The sequence below is a fragment of the Caretta caretta genome, chromosome 2, assembly GCF_965140235.1.
Source record: "Caretta caretta isolate rCarCar2 chromosome 2, rCarCar1.hap1, whole genome shotgun sequence".
NCBI classification, from domain to species: domain Eukaryota; kingdom Metazoa; phylum Chordata; order Testudines; family Cheloniidae; genus Caretta; species Caretta caretta.
Window position 1 is genome coordinate 183,471,995 of NC_134207.1, and position 19,221 is coordinate 183,491,215.

The 19,221-nt window shown below is 40.3% G+C and overlaps 1 protein-coding gene across 3 annotated transcripts in view; it reads right to left on the reverse strand.

Annotated features, from left to right (window-relative positions):
- Window positions 1–4,973: 4,973 nt before the first annotated feature.
- Window positions 4,974–19,221, reverse strand: part of ITGA9 (integrin subunit alpha 9) — a 310,728-nt gene continuing 296,480 nt past the window's right edge. For all 3 annotated transcript variants that reach the window (XM_048839011.2, XM_048839010.2, XM_048839009.2), the window contains one exon: window positions 4,974–8,981. In XM_048839011.2, coding sequence (XP_048694968.1) covers window positions 8,883–8,981 — 99 coding nt within the window. In that variant the 3' untranslated portion in view covers window positions 4,974–8,882. The remainder of the gene's footprint in view (window positions 8,982–19,221) is intronic.

The window sequence follows — 19,221 nt, forward strand, 5'->3', positions numbered from 1 at the left end:
CACATGATCACAGCACCACTCAGGTTTGGCTGGACTGTCCCTACATCATGAGGGAGGGGCATCCAGGCCAAATTTGAGTGAGTGGTGTTGCAACCAGGCACAAGGGGGTCTCAGCACCAAGTCACTCAACTTCTCTTTTCCTCAGTTATCCATCTGTAAAATGGGGAGAACAGCATTTCCCTCTCTTATAGAATGCTGTGAGGATAAATACATTAACAATTGTGAGGTGCTCAGAAACTTCAGCACAGGGACCATGTAAATATCTTAGCTAGCCAGAAATATCTGAAAGTCAAAATGATCTAAATATATATTTAACAGAACATTGTTAGGAAATTTGGGCCTTAAATTTAGGTTCTGTGAAAAAGAAATAAAAAAAGAAAACGTGGGGGGGGGGGGGGAGAAGAAAAGAAAGGAAAGAAAAGGAGGTTGCAAACCTTTTGTACTAATAGAAATGTTCTTGATTTTTTTAATCTTTTATAGTTTTTATTTTTTTATTATTTAAACATTCTCCACTGAAGTGTTCGGACCGGAATCATAACAGCATTAATTGGTGATACTACCTGGAGAGCAAAAGCAACTAAAAACAAAAAGTAAAACTTTAATTAACTGTCAAAGCAGAGTAAACAAAGTAAATAAAGTAAGTGCCAAATGTCAGCAAACAGCATCAACACTGAAAAGTAAATACAATTGTTAGAGTTTTAATATTTTGGGGAGGATTCAGAAGTGCTCTTAATCCTAGTGGTGGGCCAAGTTATTGGTTGTAGTATGGGAGTCCTGAACACCACATTGGACCCAGTTAAATGCCTAGTATATAAGAGTAGGGAGTTGGGCGCATAACATCCTTCCCAGGATTAAATAAATAAAGCTGTGTTCAGGCACTTAAAATCCAGCCCATGTGTCTGTTATTCATTTGCCTGTATGTCCTGATCACTTGTTAAAGTTTTACTATTTTGAGCCCTAATCCTATGAGCCCTGTGCTTGCATAAATGTCGGTGCAAGATCAGGGTCCCAATATTTAATTGTAAAATGAGCAAGGGAATGTTATCTCTATTTCATCTTTCTTAAAGATAATGGCTTTACAAATATACTATGTATAAATATGTAAAATTACAGGACATTATTACGTATTTATGGATGAATTAATGCTATTAGTTAAGATTGTTTCCTTCGATTATCATTATTAAATAGCTGATAATAGGCACATATTAGAAACTGAATAACTAAATCTATGGAAGTCTCAATTGCATTTTTCATTAATAAATGCAGGATCTGTACTTTTGGAATAGTGGCATTAGGTTATTTTAAAAACAGGAAGAAAAACATAGGGGAAAAAAGAACTGTGGTGACTTATCTTTTATTTAAAATGTACAGTGTCAATCATTACAAATATCGCTTGACAGAGATTGTACATCACCGCCCATGCCCCCTTTCTCTACAGTAGTATTGCTTATTATACAGTAATAGTAGTATCCAGGCTAGACAGTGTTCCTTAATGCTTTCTATAATGAGCCTGTTTTGGGGCTAGCACTTTTAATGAATGTATTAGGACTGGTTGTCGCACACCGAGGTATATGCAGTGCAACCTAGTGGTCAGAACAGAGTTCTGGCCAAGTGATTGAAGCACAATCAGAGGGCAGAGCCAGAGTCATGCTCAGGAGACTATCCAATGGCCAAAGCCAGGAGTCTGAACAGAACCAAAGAGCAGAGCTGGAGTCGTGGTCAGGAGACAAGCCAGGCGTCAGAGCCAGGGGCTAGAAATTAGGTGTTCAGAGATAGAGAGAGACTAGGGCTGCAGAGGAACAAGCAAGGAGTAGAGAAAGGGCCAATACGGGAAGCAGGTTTGGCGCAGCTGCTCGCATGGAATACACTTGGCTTAAATATGGATCCATTGGTCCTTATGTCCAATCAGGGAGCACAGTCACTTAGTGAGGGTTTATTGGGCCAAGAGATCATTGGATTGCTAGGCAACTGCACCCAGGGGCAGCTGAGTTCCTGACAGTACCCCCCTCGAGGGCTCCTCCTTTTCTCAGGATATCTTTGGTGAAATTTCTTCAAGAGATCAAGAGTGTGAACATTTTCTTCTGGAACCCAGGACTGCTTCTCTGGCCCATACCCCCTCCAGTCCAGGGGTTCTCAAATGTCATTGCACCGCAACCTCCTTCTGACAACAAAAACTACTACATGACCCCTGGAGGGCGAACCGACACCAGAGGCCACCCAAGCCCCACGGCCTGGGGGGGGGGGGGGGGGGGGGGCAAAGCTGAAGCCCAAAGGCTTCAACCCCAGGCAGGGGGCCTGTAACTTGAGCCCCTCAAGTTTCAGCTTTGGCCCTGAGCGGTGGAGCTCAGGCTTCAGCCCTGGGTTCCAGCAAGTCTAAGCCAGCCCTGGTGACCCCATTAAAATGGGTTTGTGATCCACTTTGGGGTCCCAACGTACAGTTTGAGAACTGCTGCTCTAGTCTAACAGATACCGGAGCTTCCCTCTGACTTGCTGGAAGTTGAGGACCTGATGGACTTTGTATTCCTCCTATCCATGGACAATTACTGGGGGTGGAGGAGGGGCTACCTGGTCAGGAAAAAGGTTGTTGATGAATGGCTTGAGGAAAGAAACATGAAAGGAGGAGAATCTTGAGAGATTCTGGGAGTTGAAACTTGAAGGCCACTGGATTTGTTTACTCCATGATCTGAAAAGGACCCAAGTTTTGACGGTCTTGGTGGAAGGAGAGTCTGTTCTCAGGTTCCAAGTAGAGAGCCAAACCTTTTCCCCTATTGCAATGCTTATAAGTTACTTCTTTAGTAGCAAGTAAGTGCTTCTTAAGCTCCTGGTGTGTTTTCTGCAGGTGAAGGACCAGGTCTCTGGTTGCTGGGATGGCAGAGCTTTCAGGCAGGTCTGGATGGAATCAGGAGTGAAAACCAAAATTTGCAAAGAATAGGGTCTGGTGGGTTGAAGGGTGGGACGAGTGGGAGCCAATCAATCTTATGGAAATTCAGAAAACAGTTTATACATTGCACCAGGTTCTGGTTGACTCTTTCAGTTTGACCGTCAGTCTGGAGATGGTAGGCTGTAGAGGTGCGGGGCTTGGTGCCAAGAAGGTGAAGACATTCCTATCAGAATTGAGAAATAAATTGAGGGCCTGGATCTGAAATGATGCATGTCAGTATGCCATAGTACTAAAAAACTGTACTCCAGGAAAGCTTGCACGGTTTATTCATGGAAATAAAATGGACCATCTTGGTCAGAAGGTCCACTACAGTCAGGATAACTAAGTACCCTTAGGAGCATGGTAACTCCACCCTAAATCCATTGAGAGGGTGGACCCAGGCCATGGAAGGGTGGGGAGAAGCTGAAGGAGGCCCACAGATTTGGCTTGCAGGTTCTTCATATTGGTGCAGAGGTCACAGGACCTAACATAGTTTTTAACATTTCATGTTTAACAACATGTAACAGTGAGGGGTTCAGAGGTAGGCAGGGACTAGGGCTGGAGCACAGCAGGCAAGCGGTGGAGCAAGGGCTGGACTGGAAGCAAGTTTGGCGCAAATGCAAGGGTGGAATGCATCAAGCAGCCCGTCCTGCTGTTGCTGCCAGGCTTAAATAGGAATCTCTTGGCTCTTCTGTTCAATCAGGGAGCACAGTCACTTAGTGACAGTCTATTGGACCAAGCCGAGCTCACTGGATTGCTAGGAGACCGCACTGGGAGCCAGCTGAGTTCCTGCACTAGCAGTGATGAACAAATCTAAAGACGTTTTGAAATTCAGCTGAGGTTAGTGTCTATAAATGTAGATGCTCAGACTAATTGCATTAGTCTGGAATTTTTGGCTGGACCAGGCTCTCATGAGATTTTCAGGACTTTCTGGTTGTGTCTGCAAGCACAGTATTGGTCACAGAATGGTCACAGAATTTCTCTTTTCTCTTCTGTTTACAGAATCATTGGATTTCATAGAGTTCATGTCATCTAAGGCTTTCAAAGTGTGTTGCAAAAGAGAGATATTATCCCATCTTTACAGATGTGCAGACTCCTCACTCCTAGTCCCCTACTCCAACCACTAGACATGCTGCCTTCTGTAAAACAGGGCCTTTTTTTCACCATGGGAGGAACGTTTGGGACCTTACAGTTTCAGGTTCACTTCAAAGGTTTTTCTTTCTTTTTTTTTTTTTTAAATGAAGATTAAGGCCAGTTCTTATTTTATTAAATAGATTTCACTCTCCTTGAAATTATGAGAAAACTCTGAAATGAAACCCAGAGAAAGAAAAGTAAAAAAAAAGAAAAAAAGTAATAGAAATGAAAGGACAAACAGGGCAACTAAACGAGTAAACTGGCTTGATAAGCCAGACAAAAACAGTTTTTACTGATATACTATGACATAGAAGGGAGAAGGGTGGATTGAGCTAAAGAAAATCTTGCTTTTAGATTCAAAATTTTCCTAAATCTGGACTAAAGTGTAAGTCTTGACAAGCACACTACAATAATTTTTAAATTTCATCCAAGTTCATGCTTAACTAAAATATTGCTCCATTGACAGAGTTGTCCTTTCTGAGAGGCCAGTTCTCCGGAGTGAGTTTGGTTTGATGAAGCTAATGTGATACTATCAAACATAAAATTAATGGCAATGGGCTTTATCATTTCATCGGATTTACCATAATGTAGTCAAATTCCCAGTTTTTCATCAAATAAATATAGAAGATTACCTTAAATTTCAAAGAGTATTAACAGTAATGCAAAACATTCAAACTTTGAACCCAATCCTGCAAACACTTGTGCCTGTGGCTTGCTTAACTTTACTCAGGTTAGTAAAATTAACTACATAAGGGTTCGTAGGATCGGAGCCTAATCCTCATTTAAAACATGCATAGACTTCAATAAAAGGCTACCAATACCAAAAATAAATAAATAAGTGGGTACACAATTAGGAAATGTTTTTAACTAATCAAAAGCAAAATATTTGAGTTGGACAAAAGTGATAAGAATAGTCATGTTATTAGAATAATTTTGTAGCCACTTTTTATTCCCCAAAAAAGTTGTAGTTTTGTAAACCTGACATTTCCAAAACAGTGCAAGTGAATCAGAATACAGATGCACACCTAGCTTCTAAATACAGGTGACATTGATAATAGTGAAACACATTCTTCCACCAAAAATTCACAAAAAGAAATTTACAATTTTACAATACACAAGGAGTGAAATTTTAAAAGAAAAAAAAAAGAGTGAAAATGGTGCAGGTACCCTGCTGTATATGCAATTTCATGCTCCAAAGCAGTTACACTCTTCATGCCAGTTTAATCAATGTACAATGTGAGCCAATTCCTACCCTCATTTACATCCAAGCAATCCCACTGAGCGTATGAATTTAAATGAAGGCAGAAGTTAGGTCTATGATTCCCTTAAATCCTTTAGTGAAAACAACATATATATTCCATTGTCACATAGATAATAATATCATGCCTGAAAATTGTGCAAGATTCCAAAATGTGCCCATAAACAGAAGACATTCAAAGAAAGATGGCACTAAGCATTATCAAATGCAGCCTTTGCACTTTGAGCCAATGCTGCTTTTGCCAATTCCATTTACCTGAACATTCTTGATTTCAAAGAGGGTCCTTCACTATTTGTTTACATTTCAAAGTAGTAAGGATTTTGTTACCCTATATATTGGGTGCCATTCCTGCAGCAGCGTTTAAGAAGTCATCTCTTCCCCCATCACCCTTGCCCTAAGGCAAGACCTAAGCACTCTATCACTTATTCGCTCAAGATAGGGATTCGCTAGGTGTTAAGCAGTGCATAGGCCTCACACTAGCCCTCTGCGCAGAGGTGAATTTTATTCACTGAGTTTTGTCTCAAATCTTTCTCTGACTGTAAAGGAGAGTCAAGGGTGCTCGACACCTCTAAGGGGGCACCCTGATCATGGCAGAAACAGCCCTAAGTGATTTATATCTTTGTGCTTCCTTGTGAAAAAAACAGCACACCTTTAGCACATATCTACTTTATATACATATTTGAAGTGTACTACGTTTTCATAAGGGTTTGGTTTTCTTTTCAGAAGTTGATTAAAACCAACTGATACTTGATCAAAACCTGTAGGTTTAATGAAATTTGAATTTATTATTTTTAAATATGCTATGTCCTAGTGTATTTCATGGGTAAATCTTACCATCCTAAGTGGAACTAGGGAGCAGTCACAGTGGTACGTGCCAAGAAACTGATAGAGAAATTCATGATGAGCTCATATAGAAAAACTAAACCTTTTGTGACATCTGAACCACAAAATACCTAACACCACACAGCAGCTGAGATCCTCTATGATTTGATTATTTATGGTATATTGTCACTAATCTAGCCAAACAACATCATTTTGTATGAGTCAAGAGACATATTAAATATCTTTATTATTAAATAAGGATCTCTCTCCTTCCCTCCATATCTTGACTTGACCTAGGCAATCTATTCTCTCTCTTTTATCCAGTCCCTTACAACAGCACACCTTTCTCAGTCTGTAGCCTTCTTCAGTACTTTATCAGTACAAACAGACACATGTAGCCAAATACATTCCTGGCAAAAGTACTTTGAAGTCAGTGGAATTACACCAGGGATGAATTTGGCTCAAGTCTAGGATACTAAATAGTGCAATAGGAGACAATCATCCTTTGGCTTTGTGCTCATTAAAAAATAATTTGTAGCTTTCTATAAGTGATTATAGCAATGTTCTTGCTTACTGGATCCTTTCATGTTCTGGCTATGTGGTCATTTGCTACACCGAGGCTTGGTCTACATTACCAACGTATGTCAGTATAACCACGTCACCCAGGGGCGTGGAAAATCCCCACACTCCAGAGCGATGTAGTTATACTGACCTGACCCCCTGGCATAGACAATTCTTGGGGAGGAGGAGTACCTCAGGACAGTTGCGCCACTGCAGGGCTGTAAGAGTAGACAAGACCTAACTCTCTCTTATTTATACTTCGGTCATCATTTTGGAAATGCAGCTGAACATACTTCCAATCCGACATGGATAAGAAGGCCCTTCAGTGACAAAATTTAGAGTGGATACAACATTATCTCTGTCTCCTTCCCTAGAAGTTAAGATAGATAAAGTTGCTACATAAAGTATCAACCTGCATCCAAATAATAAGGGACACATAAAAAATGCACAAGTATGGACATGGTTCATATTTTGTAGCTGGAAATGATAGTGAATTTGCAAAGAAAATGCCTTTTCACAAGTGTAAGGATCAGACAAGTACTCATGCAGATTTCTTGTTTATTCATTGCATTCAGGTCTTCGGTGTTCCTGCAGTACTCTTTCATCATGCCGCAATCAGACACCAGTCATGATATTGCTCCTTTTTCATCTCCTTCTAACACACAGGGCTTGATTCTCCTCTCCCTTACCAGCATGTCAATGGAATCACTCCTGATGTATTCTGCTGAAATGTAAGAGCAGAAGCAGACTAATAACGTCTATAAACCGGTGGTGTACCAGCAGCACTACTTCTAGTCCGATACCAAACAGCTCTTTGTACGAACATGGCCGAATTCATTTGCACAGAGTTTCTTCCAGCCCAGTAAGAAATCCGCTGAAGAATTATTTGAGAGTGAGGGTCTGCATTTTAGCAAGGCCTGTGCCAGAATTCAACTCGGTTTTTAATACTAGATGAAGGATGACAGCTAGTATTAAAGGCATCCAAATATGAAACCTCAAGATTTAGAAATACATCTAACTTGCTCATCTATCTAATATGGCCATTATTCTAAATATTATCATGTAAACAATCTTGTAACTTGGATGTATAAAATTTAGATGGCAGGCATAATGGTCAGACCTTTTAGCCTACGTATCACATAGCTTGGACAGCAACATGTGAAACAGATTATGACCATTAACAATATCAAAGACCATCTTTTATATCATGAATTTTTATATAACTAATCCCATTTTTAATACAAGGTAATTAGTTGATGCCTTAGTGGTTGGCCCAATTATATCCTTGCAGTATCTTGATTGCCCAAATCTTGCCTATTGTCAAAGGTTTACAGATGTGGGAGACAGAGTTGGCCACAGGAAGACATTCTTCACTGCTTTCTTCAGTGCAATATGCCCCTTGATTAAAAGGTTATATTCCTGAAATACAAGAGGCAATGTGGAACTATAATTCTTGTTACTTGGCTGTGAGTAATTGTTTTCCACAGCTCAGATTAGTAACGGATAAATTCAAATGCAGAAAATCATATGTGAGTAATACTTTAGGTTTCTTTAGCTCATAACTCAAAAGTCAACTTCAGCTTAAAAAATGTGAAAAGACTGGCTTATTGCCATTAAATGGTCTATATACATTACAAAGCCTTGTGGATTTGCTGTGTGAGGTTTTTCAGCTAGTTTCATCTGAAAGTCTTTTTTTTTTTTTTGCATTGAAGTTCAAAAGTACAATAAGATTTATATATACATATATGTATTTCCAAGGTTTTAGCCAGATATCAGTGCTTGAGTGAACTATATAGCTATTCAATAGAAACAATAAAACATTGATACAAATATAAAGACATAATCAGTATAAAAAGCTTATATTTATAAAAAATACTTTTAGGTATCAGTCTTCCCCTGAGGGTATACCACATATGTTGGATTCATAAATATTGCTCTGCACTGCAGCTTGGTTACCAAAGTTCAAAGTTCAACTCTTACAGGAAATGTAAATCGCTCCAGTCACCGGACATGGCTGCAGTGGTTGCCTCAGGATATGTTCCCTAGCTTGTTAGGATGATAAAGAACACAGCATTAACAGGGCCTCCGAAAAATCTGGAGAAGATTTCTTCTTCCACATATGGAAGATACAAGAGCAGGACCAATAGGCTAGCAAGTGTGTGTCACATGACCCTTTTTTCTGGCAGTTCATTGATTTTTCTGGACCCAGTCCCAACTATCTTCATTCTCCTTCCTGTTCTTCTCAGCCTCAATGATTTCTTTGTATCTCCTGCGAAAGAAGCCCATCTGCAAATTGAAAAGAATTATCATTATAATGATGTCATGAATTAAAATCGATCCTGGTTTTGATAAACAATTTGGATCAGATTCTAATCTCATTGGTTTAAAACTGAAAGGTTATTGAAGTCAATGGAGTGACACCTGATTTACATTAATGTAAATGAGATCAGTATCAGGTCCAAGTTTTCATGAGTTCTCTGCTTCCTTTTACTTAACTACTTTTGACAGAAGATTACACTTATATAAAAAAGAATTTATAAAAAGCAGTTAAAATATTTTCAGAAAACAAAAATACTAAAAGTGGACTAAAGAAGCAGTATTCAGATCCAGAACCAGGTCAGAACTAGACTAGAATCTAGGTATGAGTCTAAATCAGAGCTAGGGTTTGCCAAAATCTCATGAACTGTCGTTGGCAATTCTGGGCCAAAATGGCACAAATCTTGTGAGATCAGATGACCTTGCATTAATTTGATCCTCTTATGTGATGGAAGTCTCACAAGATCAACCACTTTCACAAGTTTCCATTTGTATCCAAACCAGAAAATAAGCTTTTTTGGGCCTGGGTCAGACACGGAAATCAGAATCTTAAGGGATTCAGTTTCCAGATTCTGGAATCAGTCCAGATCTAATACCTATGTATAAAAATATAGTTTTGTCAATACTTATTGCTGAATTTTCCAGCAGTAGAGGTTCTCCTGGGTAAATATGGTAATCCCTGCCCATTTTGAGTCACGTAATTCATTACCCTGTGATCGTAGCTTACTGAACAGCTACTCAACGCAAGGCGTACACATTAATACATGCACACCAGTGGAGGCTGGTGGCTGCTGGAAGTGGGGAAGCTAACCTGACACATGGTTCTGAATATGCCGTGCGTCAGTTTTGCTGCCCCACTTCCAAGGTGACCAGCCTCCACTGGTGTGCATGTATTAATGTATGCTCCTTGCGTTGAGTAGCTGTTCAGTAAGTTAGGATCACATGGTAAAGAGCTAATGGAATCCTGTGCAAAGGAGCATGTAACAGGTGCGTTGGCAGAAATCTTTAATTTAAGATTCTTTTTCCTATTTATGACCCACTTAATGGGTCATACAGAAGGCAAAATATAGGCCTGATCCTAAAAAGCACTTGAAGAGTTGAACAACATTTTAAAGACAAAACCTTTTGAGCAAAAAATGCAGGTTCAGTGAAATGTTTTAGAAATCCATGTTGACTTCACTGAATTGTTCATTTCCAAAAAAAATTCTGAAAAAAAAATCAATACATTTTGTTTTGACATTTTAAAAATTAAACATTTTTATTTGCTGGTTTGAAATGACTTTTTGATTGAAAAATTTCTTTGATTTTACTTTTAAATAATTCAAAAATGTTTTAAAATGATTGAAAGAAAATGTAATGTTTCACTTCACCCAAACAAAAAATTAGTTTTGACTTTTTGATTCACCAAAAATGTTTGTTTTCAGTCCAATTTGAAACAATTTTTGTCAACTTGTTGAAATTGCCACTTAACTGAAGACTCCCTTATTCACTCAGCTCTGGGTTCTGAACACCAACAGTGATTTCACTGAGAGGTAAGGCTGCTCAACAGATGTCCAACACTTTGCAGGACTGGGCCCCACTTCTGCCTGTCCTCTCGTGTTGCCTCCTGTTTCACAAGTATTGGTAATGCAATGGTTTTCACATCAGTTTTAACAGTATCTCTCAACTCTCTGTTCTGTTGTTTTTTAAGCCTTTTACGTAAACAAAATGGATTTTAATACTAGGTTTTGGTGAGCATTCAAGAACAATTTCCAAACTTAGCAGCATGCCATTGAGATCAGTAAGTCAATATTTTATTAGTTATAATTAAACATTTACGTAACTATAAACCTGTATTCTCAACTCCTACAGGGTAAAAATTATGCTAGTCAGTTATTAACAGCCTCTATTCACAAACTAACTTAAGAACATTTTACACTGTTATGTCACAGCTACATTTCTGTTAAATGTAGCTTCCTAGTTCAAATTCTTACTAAACTGTATTTTCTACAAATATATTTTAACCTCTGGGATCTGGAAGTCTCACACTCCACCCCCCCCCCCCCCCACACACACACACACACTAGACAGACAGGTGGATAAATTGATGTTATCCCAGCTTTACAGATAAAGTAACTGAGATAGATCAGTAAAGTGACTTTCCCAAGGCCACACGGAGATTTACAGTTAGAGCTGGAATTAGAACTCAAAAGTTCCTAGTCTTGTGTACAGTGCACTCGATCTCACCTTCCCTTCAGTCATCATCAGCAAAGTGTTAGGTCTTGTGCTCAGCAAGACGAATCAACATACATCCATTAAAAGAAAATCTACCCATTCATATTTCTGGAGGGGTTCTCTGAAAGCTTATTTTACAAGTGTGGTTCTACTCTGAAAAATGACTCCATAAAAATGGCATTGTAGGTGTTTCTTATCTCTCACTGTCTTCCAGGTTAAAACAAAACAAAACAAAAACACCCACAACTTTTTTTTCTAAGTGCCTGTCCTTCAAACTCATTCTATGACCTGAAAGTCAAGCTGAGTTCTTTCCTTTTCGCACATCATTGCCAGTAATAAAGGTTTTGCAATTATACTTTCATCTACACTACTCAGTAGTGCAACCTCATTGAGGGCATAGCTTGAAGACAGTGACAACAGTGCAAACCCAGTGGCATCTTCCCATGGATATCAATGATCTTTGGATCAGGCCCTTGTGGTTAATTGGAATCAATGGCAAAGCTCCAATGAACATTTTTGTTGATAATGCACAAAAAAGAATAGAATCCACTTTCCTCTCTCTTAGCTGTACTGGCTCTGCAGAGTTAACAAAAGTTAGCAGTAAAGGTACTTTTTTTTGGTCACAAGTCAGTAGATATTCTGAGGAGTCAATGTGTTGATTAAGAGGGTGCCATTTTTATATAGTTAGTTATCAGAGCAGACCTACACATTCAGCACTTTAATACTTCTAGAAGAGAAAACTGCCATGGGACCCGTTTTCCTAACATTAACATGGACAGTTCCATTTATAGCTTTTTAAAACAGGTTTTAAACTCTAAAGGTTTCCATCCTTCATACAACCACATCATTGGAACAATAAAACCCACACTTGAAGTTATAATCAGAATTATAGAAAGGCTTTTTAATTTCCTCCAGGGCCAAACAAACAAAAGCAAACTCTTTCCCACTGTTATTTTAATAAAAGTTGTCTGTTTGTGAACATCTGCTTCAGGAATTATCTTTAAAAGTTGTGATAGTTCTGGTATTTTATTCCTTCATTACTGGATAAGGAACACTTTTGTAAGGCTTTCCAGAAGGAATAAAATGAGTTGAAAACCTTAATAAATATTAACAAAGCATGAAAACCAGAATCCACAGGTTATCCTGCTATGAAATCAGGGATGCTGGAATAATTTGTATAGTGGGGTGCTGAGAGCCACTGAACCAAACTGTAAACCCTGGATATGACGGAAACCACTTCAAGCCAGGGGGTACGGTAGCTCCCCCGCATCCCTAGTTCCAGCACCTACGTATGAAATTGTATATATATATTATGTGCTGTAAGTCTGTGTGACTGCTCCAAAATCATGGGAGGAAAATTAATTAAAACAAAGGGAAACACATTGGGAGAAAAAAGAAAAGCTTGGATGTGCAGATTGGATGTGACCATTTTTTAAAAAGACTTGGGTTAGGGATTGGCTAAGTATGACATCCCCTAAAAGGTAAAGTTTATGGGACAGTATAAGCTAATGCCCACATATCACTGTCAGTAGAAACATGCTAGCACTCCACATCATCACAAGGAACTTTCTTCTGCCTCATGTTAAAACCTCAGCAACACTGACCAACATTCAAGGTTGACATATGTACATAGGTTAGGTATGTGATGAGTTATACAGAGAGCATGAGTTCATAATGGTGAGGTGGGAGAAGTTTGGGGAAAAGGAAGGAGAAGTTAAGGATCCAGGTGAGAGGGCAAAGTGGGGAAGGGCAGACAGGTGATAATCAGTCAAAATCATTGGCTGTTGCTAGTGGAAGCACTGGGAGAGCTAATGTTCTGCTGGCTCTTGTGTCACTAGGGCAGAAGAGATGGACAAGATGGGTAAGATAACATCTTTTATTGAACCAACTTTCGTTGGTGAAAGAGACAAGCTTTCGAGCTCCACAGAGCTCTTCTTCAGCTGGTCTCTCATGAACAGAAGTTGGTCCACCACGTGCGTCTCATATCGTGGGACAAACATGGCTACAACATGCAAACAACATAGGGCAGAAGAGTTTGTCTTCTGAAGGTACTGCCTCTCTCTTGCTTTCTGCAGCTGGGCCTGGGCCTCCAAAAGAGCTCAGAAAGCCCTGTGCAGGAGGAGGATTCTATGAGACCGCACGGCTGGGACCAAGAGTAAAGAGTTGTGCCTGAGTCTCATGTGGAGGCAGGAGAGTGATCAGACTGTTTTATATATATTGCTCCAGGTCAGTTTGGCGGGAACTGTTTGTTTAGGTTATGCACTCCCTGAGGCTGAGATGGAAGAGAGGAGTGGTGGGAGAACAGTTTCTGGGAATAATATAGAGGAATGTAAAGAAGAGGGAAACACATTGTGAGAGAGGAAAAAATGGGAAAGTAATTATGGGGAGAGAATACAGAAGAGGAGTGCAATGGACAGCGAGAGTTTGGGGGGGCAGCTGAAGGGTCATAATGGTAGGAGAGAGGTCCAACGATGAGGGACCAACAACCAATGACAGTACAGGAAAATGAAAATCCAGAGCCCAAGTTGCAGAGTTGAGTGGTATGATATGAGGAACCTGTGAAGATCCTTCTGAGTCCAGTGCTCTGGGTCCATTCCTTTGGGTCACGTCAGGTGGCTGGAAGGCCCAGACAACTTTCAGAGCCTTCAGCTGGTGGGTGCTTAGGAAAAAGAACCCCAAAGGTCTGGGGCTTCTCAGGCTCCATCTTCTGTAATCTCCTTCTGGCAGCTGCTATGGAGAGTAAAGGGAGGCTGCATGGCGCAGTGCACTAGGCTGTCTCCTCTACAGATACATCGACACTGCATGCTTCTTCTGGTGGCATGTAGAGCTCATGCATGCATCGAATAGAGTAGAGACACACCTAAAGGGCATGCGTATGTACACTAGTACATAACCTTGAAAGCTGTCTACTCACCCAAGCCAGCCTCCCTGTTTACACTGCTATGTTTAGGCTTGTCATGTCCCGCTACCCTCCCTGCTGGAGGAGCCTTTCCCCATGCTGGAAAAGACTCTGGCAGTGGAGAAAGACTCTGGCGGAGGGGGCAAGGCAGCAGGGAAAGACTCCAGTAACTCCCCGCTGCTGGAGCCCTTCCCTCCACAAGGAAAGACTCCAGCAGTGGGGAAAATCTCTGCAGGGAACACCTGCAGTGTGGATGTAGATTGCTTTTCATGCCAGCATCAGTGATGTGCAGTATAGTCTTTGTCCAGTGTGGTGTGGAAAGACAGTGACTTGAAGAATTTGAGAATCGTGGCATAATTCCAAAGTTTCCCCATATTGCAAATCTCACTAGCAATAGGTGGAGCCACCTCCCAACAGAAGGAGCAGATATTGCTCTCATCTCTCTTCTTGAAAGTTCTGTGAACCGACCAGTATCATCTCTGCTGTATACAGACTGAGGTTCAGCCAACTTGCTCTCAGCCAACTCCTAGACAATTCCAGAGAAAATAAAAAATGCTGAGCCAGCCTTTCCCAGCATGGAATAATGATGACACTGCAGTCCAGTCCATCTCACTTTCTTCCCTAGCAGCTTCCCATACGTTCTGGAACTGAAGCTGGCGTAATCTTGTGCTTGGATTTTTCTGTCTGAGATTGTCACCACTTTTTCCAATGCAAGGTCTATTTAGTTACTGGAGTATGTTTGTTGTCTTCTGGTGTAGTCATGCTGCCCTCTACAGCATTTCCTGAGCAGAAACTTGAATGTACCTCATGGAAATAAAACTTTAATTTTCCATTTAAAGCAATACAGAACCAATGCTCCCTACAGGCTGGTGAATTACACAAGTTAATTCTGAACTTTATTCATGTCACTCCACTGCACTGTCAAATTGTTGACATCATCTGCAATTCTGAGGTTTGTCTTTCACTAAAGTGTATTGTTCCAGCTTGTTGTCAAGTCAGGCTTATGTTCCTTTTAGAAAAACAAAGATAACGCATATCTTAAAGATCCATTTTGACACAGATTTCCTCCGTGAGCATGGAGATACACAGAAAAGAGGAATGAAAGAGGTTCCTGTGAGTTAAAATGATAAATTGCTACCTTCTGTCTGCTGCTTGATTCTGTTCTCCCTTCTGCTATTTCCCAAGAACAGAAAAGGTCAAATCATTGACCTACTGCAACTCAGTATTTTTCTAACAATAAACACAAATGTTTAAATGGCATCTCCTATGGTCTCATCCTGTGGTTATCCTACTAGGAAGCCAGTGACAAGCATGTTTGGATAGCAAGTAAATTATAAAATGTGAATGAAGCTCTCTCACACACTTGAAAAAATAGAGTTAGGCTAGCAATAGGTGACATTGTGATATTTACTGCAAAGTAACTTTACATAGAGTTTCTTTGATCACCAACTAGACTTGATCTCAAGAAAATTAAAAAAAGTTTTGGTCCTTAGCAAATAAGGTACTGATTAATATACTTTGAGAAAAATTGGACTTTTTCCAATGGCATCACATATTACTAAAAGTACAGCAAAAAAAGTAATATAGATACAGACAGGTAGGCACTGATATAAAAACTATGATGGCTTATATTACATTACCCACAGAGATAGGGACCTGTTGTGATAACAGGATCAACAAATTTTTCCTAATTATAAGCTCAACTGTAAAAAAATGAGTGAAAGTTCATAGATTGTCACAATGGCTTGTTAGATAAAATTGTTCAAGAAAAGGTGAAGAAGGAGACAGGAGGACTGAATTAATGTAAACAGAAAGGGGTCTTACTGATACCACTCAAGGACCATGTTAAGATTATGACTGGTAAATAAGAAAAGTAGAGGACTGGAAATTAATGAACCAAAACTGATGTGTTGGCAATTAGGCCCACTGGTGGACAAAATAATGAGAGGATGGACTATCTTACCCAACACTCACTCCTGGAGTTCTTAAAAACAAAAGATTTTTGGGAAAAATTAACAGAAGCAGCAACTGTCTGCCAACAACCACTGCAGTATCCTTTATCATCCTGGCTGCCACCCTTACGATTTCCTGGGACCCCAGGCCTTCCGTGTCATAATCCTGATTCCTGAGAGATGTCCTAACCAGACCAGGAGAGAGAGAAGGACCCAGATGACACCACCACCTCCACTGGCTCTGGCTAAAACCCAAACACCACCTGGAATGGGAGACTTTGTCTTCTCCCTCCCTCCCATGAACTTTTCCTTCCCCATCTTATTTCTTTTGTTTCCTCTCTCTCTCTTTTTGCCTTCTGTTTAATAAGAGTCCTACTTAATTGGCTAAGTACACTGCTGTGATCCTGTGACTAGAGAGGCAACTAAATGACCTAAACAGCCTAATATTGGTACAAGTTTGTCAGGTCTCAGAATGGCTGATAAGAATCTTAGAATCATAGAAGATTAGAGTTGAAAGAGACCTCATGAGGTCATCTAGTCCAACACCCTGCTCAAAGCAGGACCAACCCCAACTAAATCATCCCAGCCAGGGCTTTGTCAAGCTGGGCCTTAAAAACCTCTAAGGATGGAGATTCCACCACCTCCCTAGGTAACCCATTCCAGTGCTTCACCACCCTCCTAGTGAAATAGTTTTTCCTAATATCCAACCTAGACCTCCCCCACTACAACTTGAGACCATCGCTCCTTGTTCTGTCATCTGCCACCACAGAGAACAGCCTAGCTCCATCCTCTTTGGAACCCGCCTTCAGGTAGTTGAAGGCTGCTATCAAATCCCCCCTCACTCTTCTCTTCTGCAGACTAAACAATCCCAGTTCCCTGAGCCTCTCCTCGTAAGTCATGCGCCCCAGCCCCCTAATCATTTTTGCTGACTTCCACTGGATTCTCTCCACTTTGTCCACATCCTTTCTGTAATAGGGGAATCAAAATAGGATGCAATACGCAAGATGTGGCCTCACCAGTGCCGAATAGAGGGGAATAAACAGTTCCCTTGATCTGCTGGCAATGTTCCTACTAATGCAGCCCAATATGCAATTAGCCGTCTTGGCAACAAGGGCACACTGCTGACTCATCTCCAGCTTCTCATCCACTGTAATCTCCAGGTCCTTTTCTGCGGAACTTCTGCTTAGCTAGTCAGTCTCCAGTGCATGGGATTCTTCCGTCCTAAGTGCAGAACTCTGCACTTGTCCGTGTTGAACCTCATCAGAATTCTTTTGGACCAATTCTCCAATTTGTCTAGGTCACTTTGGGCCTTACCCCTACCCTCCAGCATATCTACCTCTCCCCCCAGTTTAGTGTTATCCATGAATTTGCTGAGGGTGCAATCCATCCCATCATCCAGATCATTAATGAAGATGTTGAACAACAACGGCCCCTGGACTGACCCCTGGGGCACTCCGCTTAATACAGGCTGCCAAATAAACATCGAGCCATTGATCACCACCCACTGAGCCCGATGATCTAGTGAGTTTTCTATCCACTTATAGTCCATACATCCAATCCATAGTTCCGTGCCTGTGTTTTTCCAGCGGTGAGGTTGCAAGTCAAAGTGAACACCAGAGACAGAAGCTGCATTTCTCTATCTTTTTGTTCTTTTCTCTCCCCTTTTGTGTGTATTTGTCTCGTTTTGTCATCTTAGAAGACGGGATTGGACTTTAACAGCAGCAGCAGCAATGACAGCTCCAGCCCATCTCAACTAACTTCTCTTTTCTCCAGAAAAGATAGTTACCACCATTTTCCCTGTTGTTTTTGTGGATACAGACTAACATAGCTACCCCCTGATACTAGTTACTAAAAAGGCTAATATCATTCTGGGGTGGATCAACATTAGGAATGTCGTACATTAGACATGGGAGGTAATTGTCTCACTCTATTTGGCACAGTTGAGGCCTAAACTGGAGTCCTGTGTCTAATTCTGGCTGCCAAATTGGACAAATTGGAGACAGTGATAAAAAAGTTTTAGAAAACCTGCCCTATGAGGAAGGGTTAAAAAACTGGGCATGTTAATCTTGGACAAAGATGACCAAGGAAATCTGAAAATAGTATTCAAATATGTTAAGGGCTGACAGTGATCAGTTGTTGTTCATGTCTCCATGTCCACTGAAGGTAGGGACAAGAAGTAATGAGCCTAATCTGCAGGAAGGGAGATTTTGGTTCGATATTAGGAAAAGCGTTCTAACTATAAGGATAGTTAAGCATTGAAATAGGCTTCCAAGAGGGGTTGTGGAATCCCTGTTGTTGGAGATTTTTAAGAACTAGTTAGACAAACACTTGTCAGAGATGATCTTGGCATATTTGATCCTGTCTCATCATAGGGGCTGGACCTGATGATCTTTCAAGGCCCTTCCAGCCCTACATTTTTAGGATTGTATGTGGGACATGGGCCTTATGCTAGCTTTTTCAAAGACATTAAAGAGCCTGTTCTTCAATCCTTACTCATACAAGGAATGCTTACTCACATGGGCAGTTCCATTGACTTAAATGGGCCTATTTGCATATAAGTGTCAGTGAAGTGAGTAAACTTTGTAAGATCAGGATCGTATTTTGGAAAGTTCCTACCAGAAAAGAGTTAATTGCCTCAAATGGAATTGATATGAAGCTAGAATTCACTTCACGTAGGCCTGCACAATAGATTATCTCCTACATCATAACCTATATGCTTAGGAAACGGTGAGAATTCTCACCAATAACTAATCACTGGCAGAATCTTAACTGCCAAGCAACAAGTTGACTGTTCTGATAATTTGTGTGTAATGAAGAAATGAACCCACGCCTGACTTACTTAAGGTTCTTGTAGGATGATGACTGTATAGAGTAATTTACCTGAAAAATACATATTAAAATGCTATAATTTTAATGAAAAAGTCTATTTACCAATATCAAATATTGTAAACATTCTTGAATACTTTAGAGGTTGGGTTTTCTATTATATAATACTAGCAAGTAGTTTATAATTTAAAAACTACTAAAATGAATGGGGTCAACAACATGAAGAGTTCATCTCATTTTCCCAGTCTCAGAAAAGGAAAAGAATATACTAGATTGTGTACTTACTGCCAGTACGTTTGGATAACCTGCTACTATATTC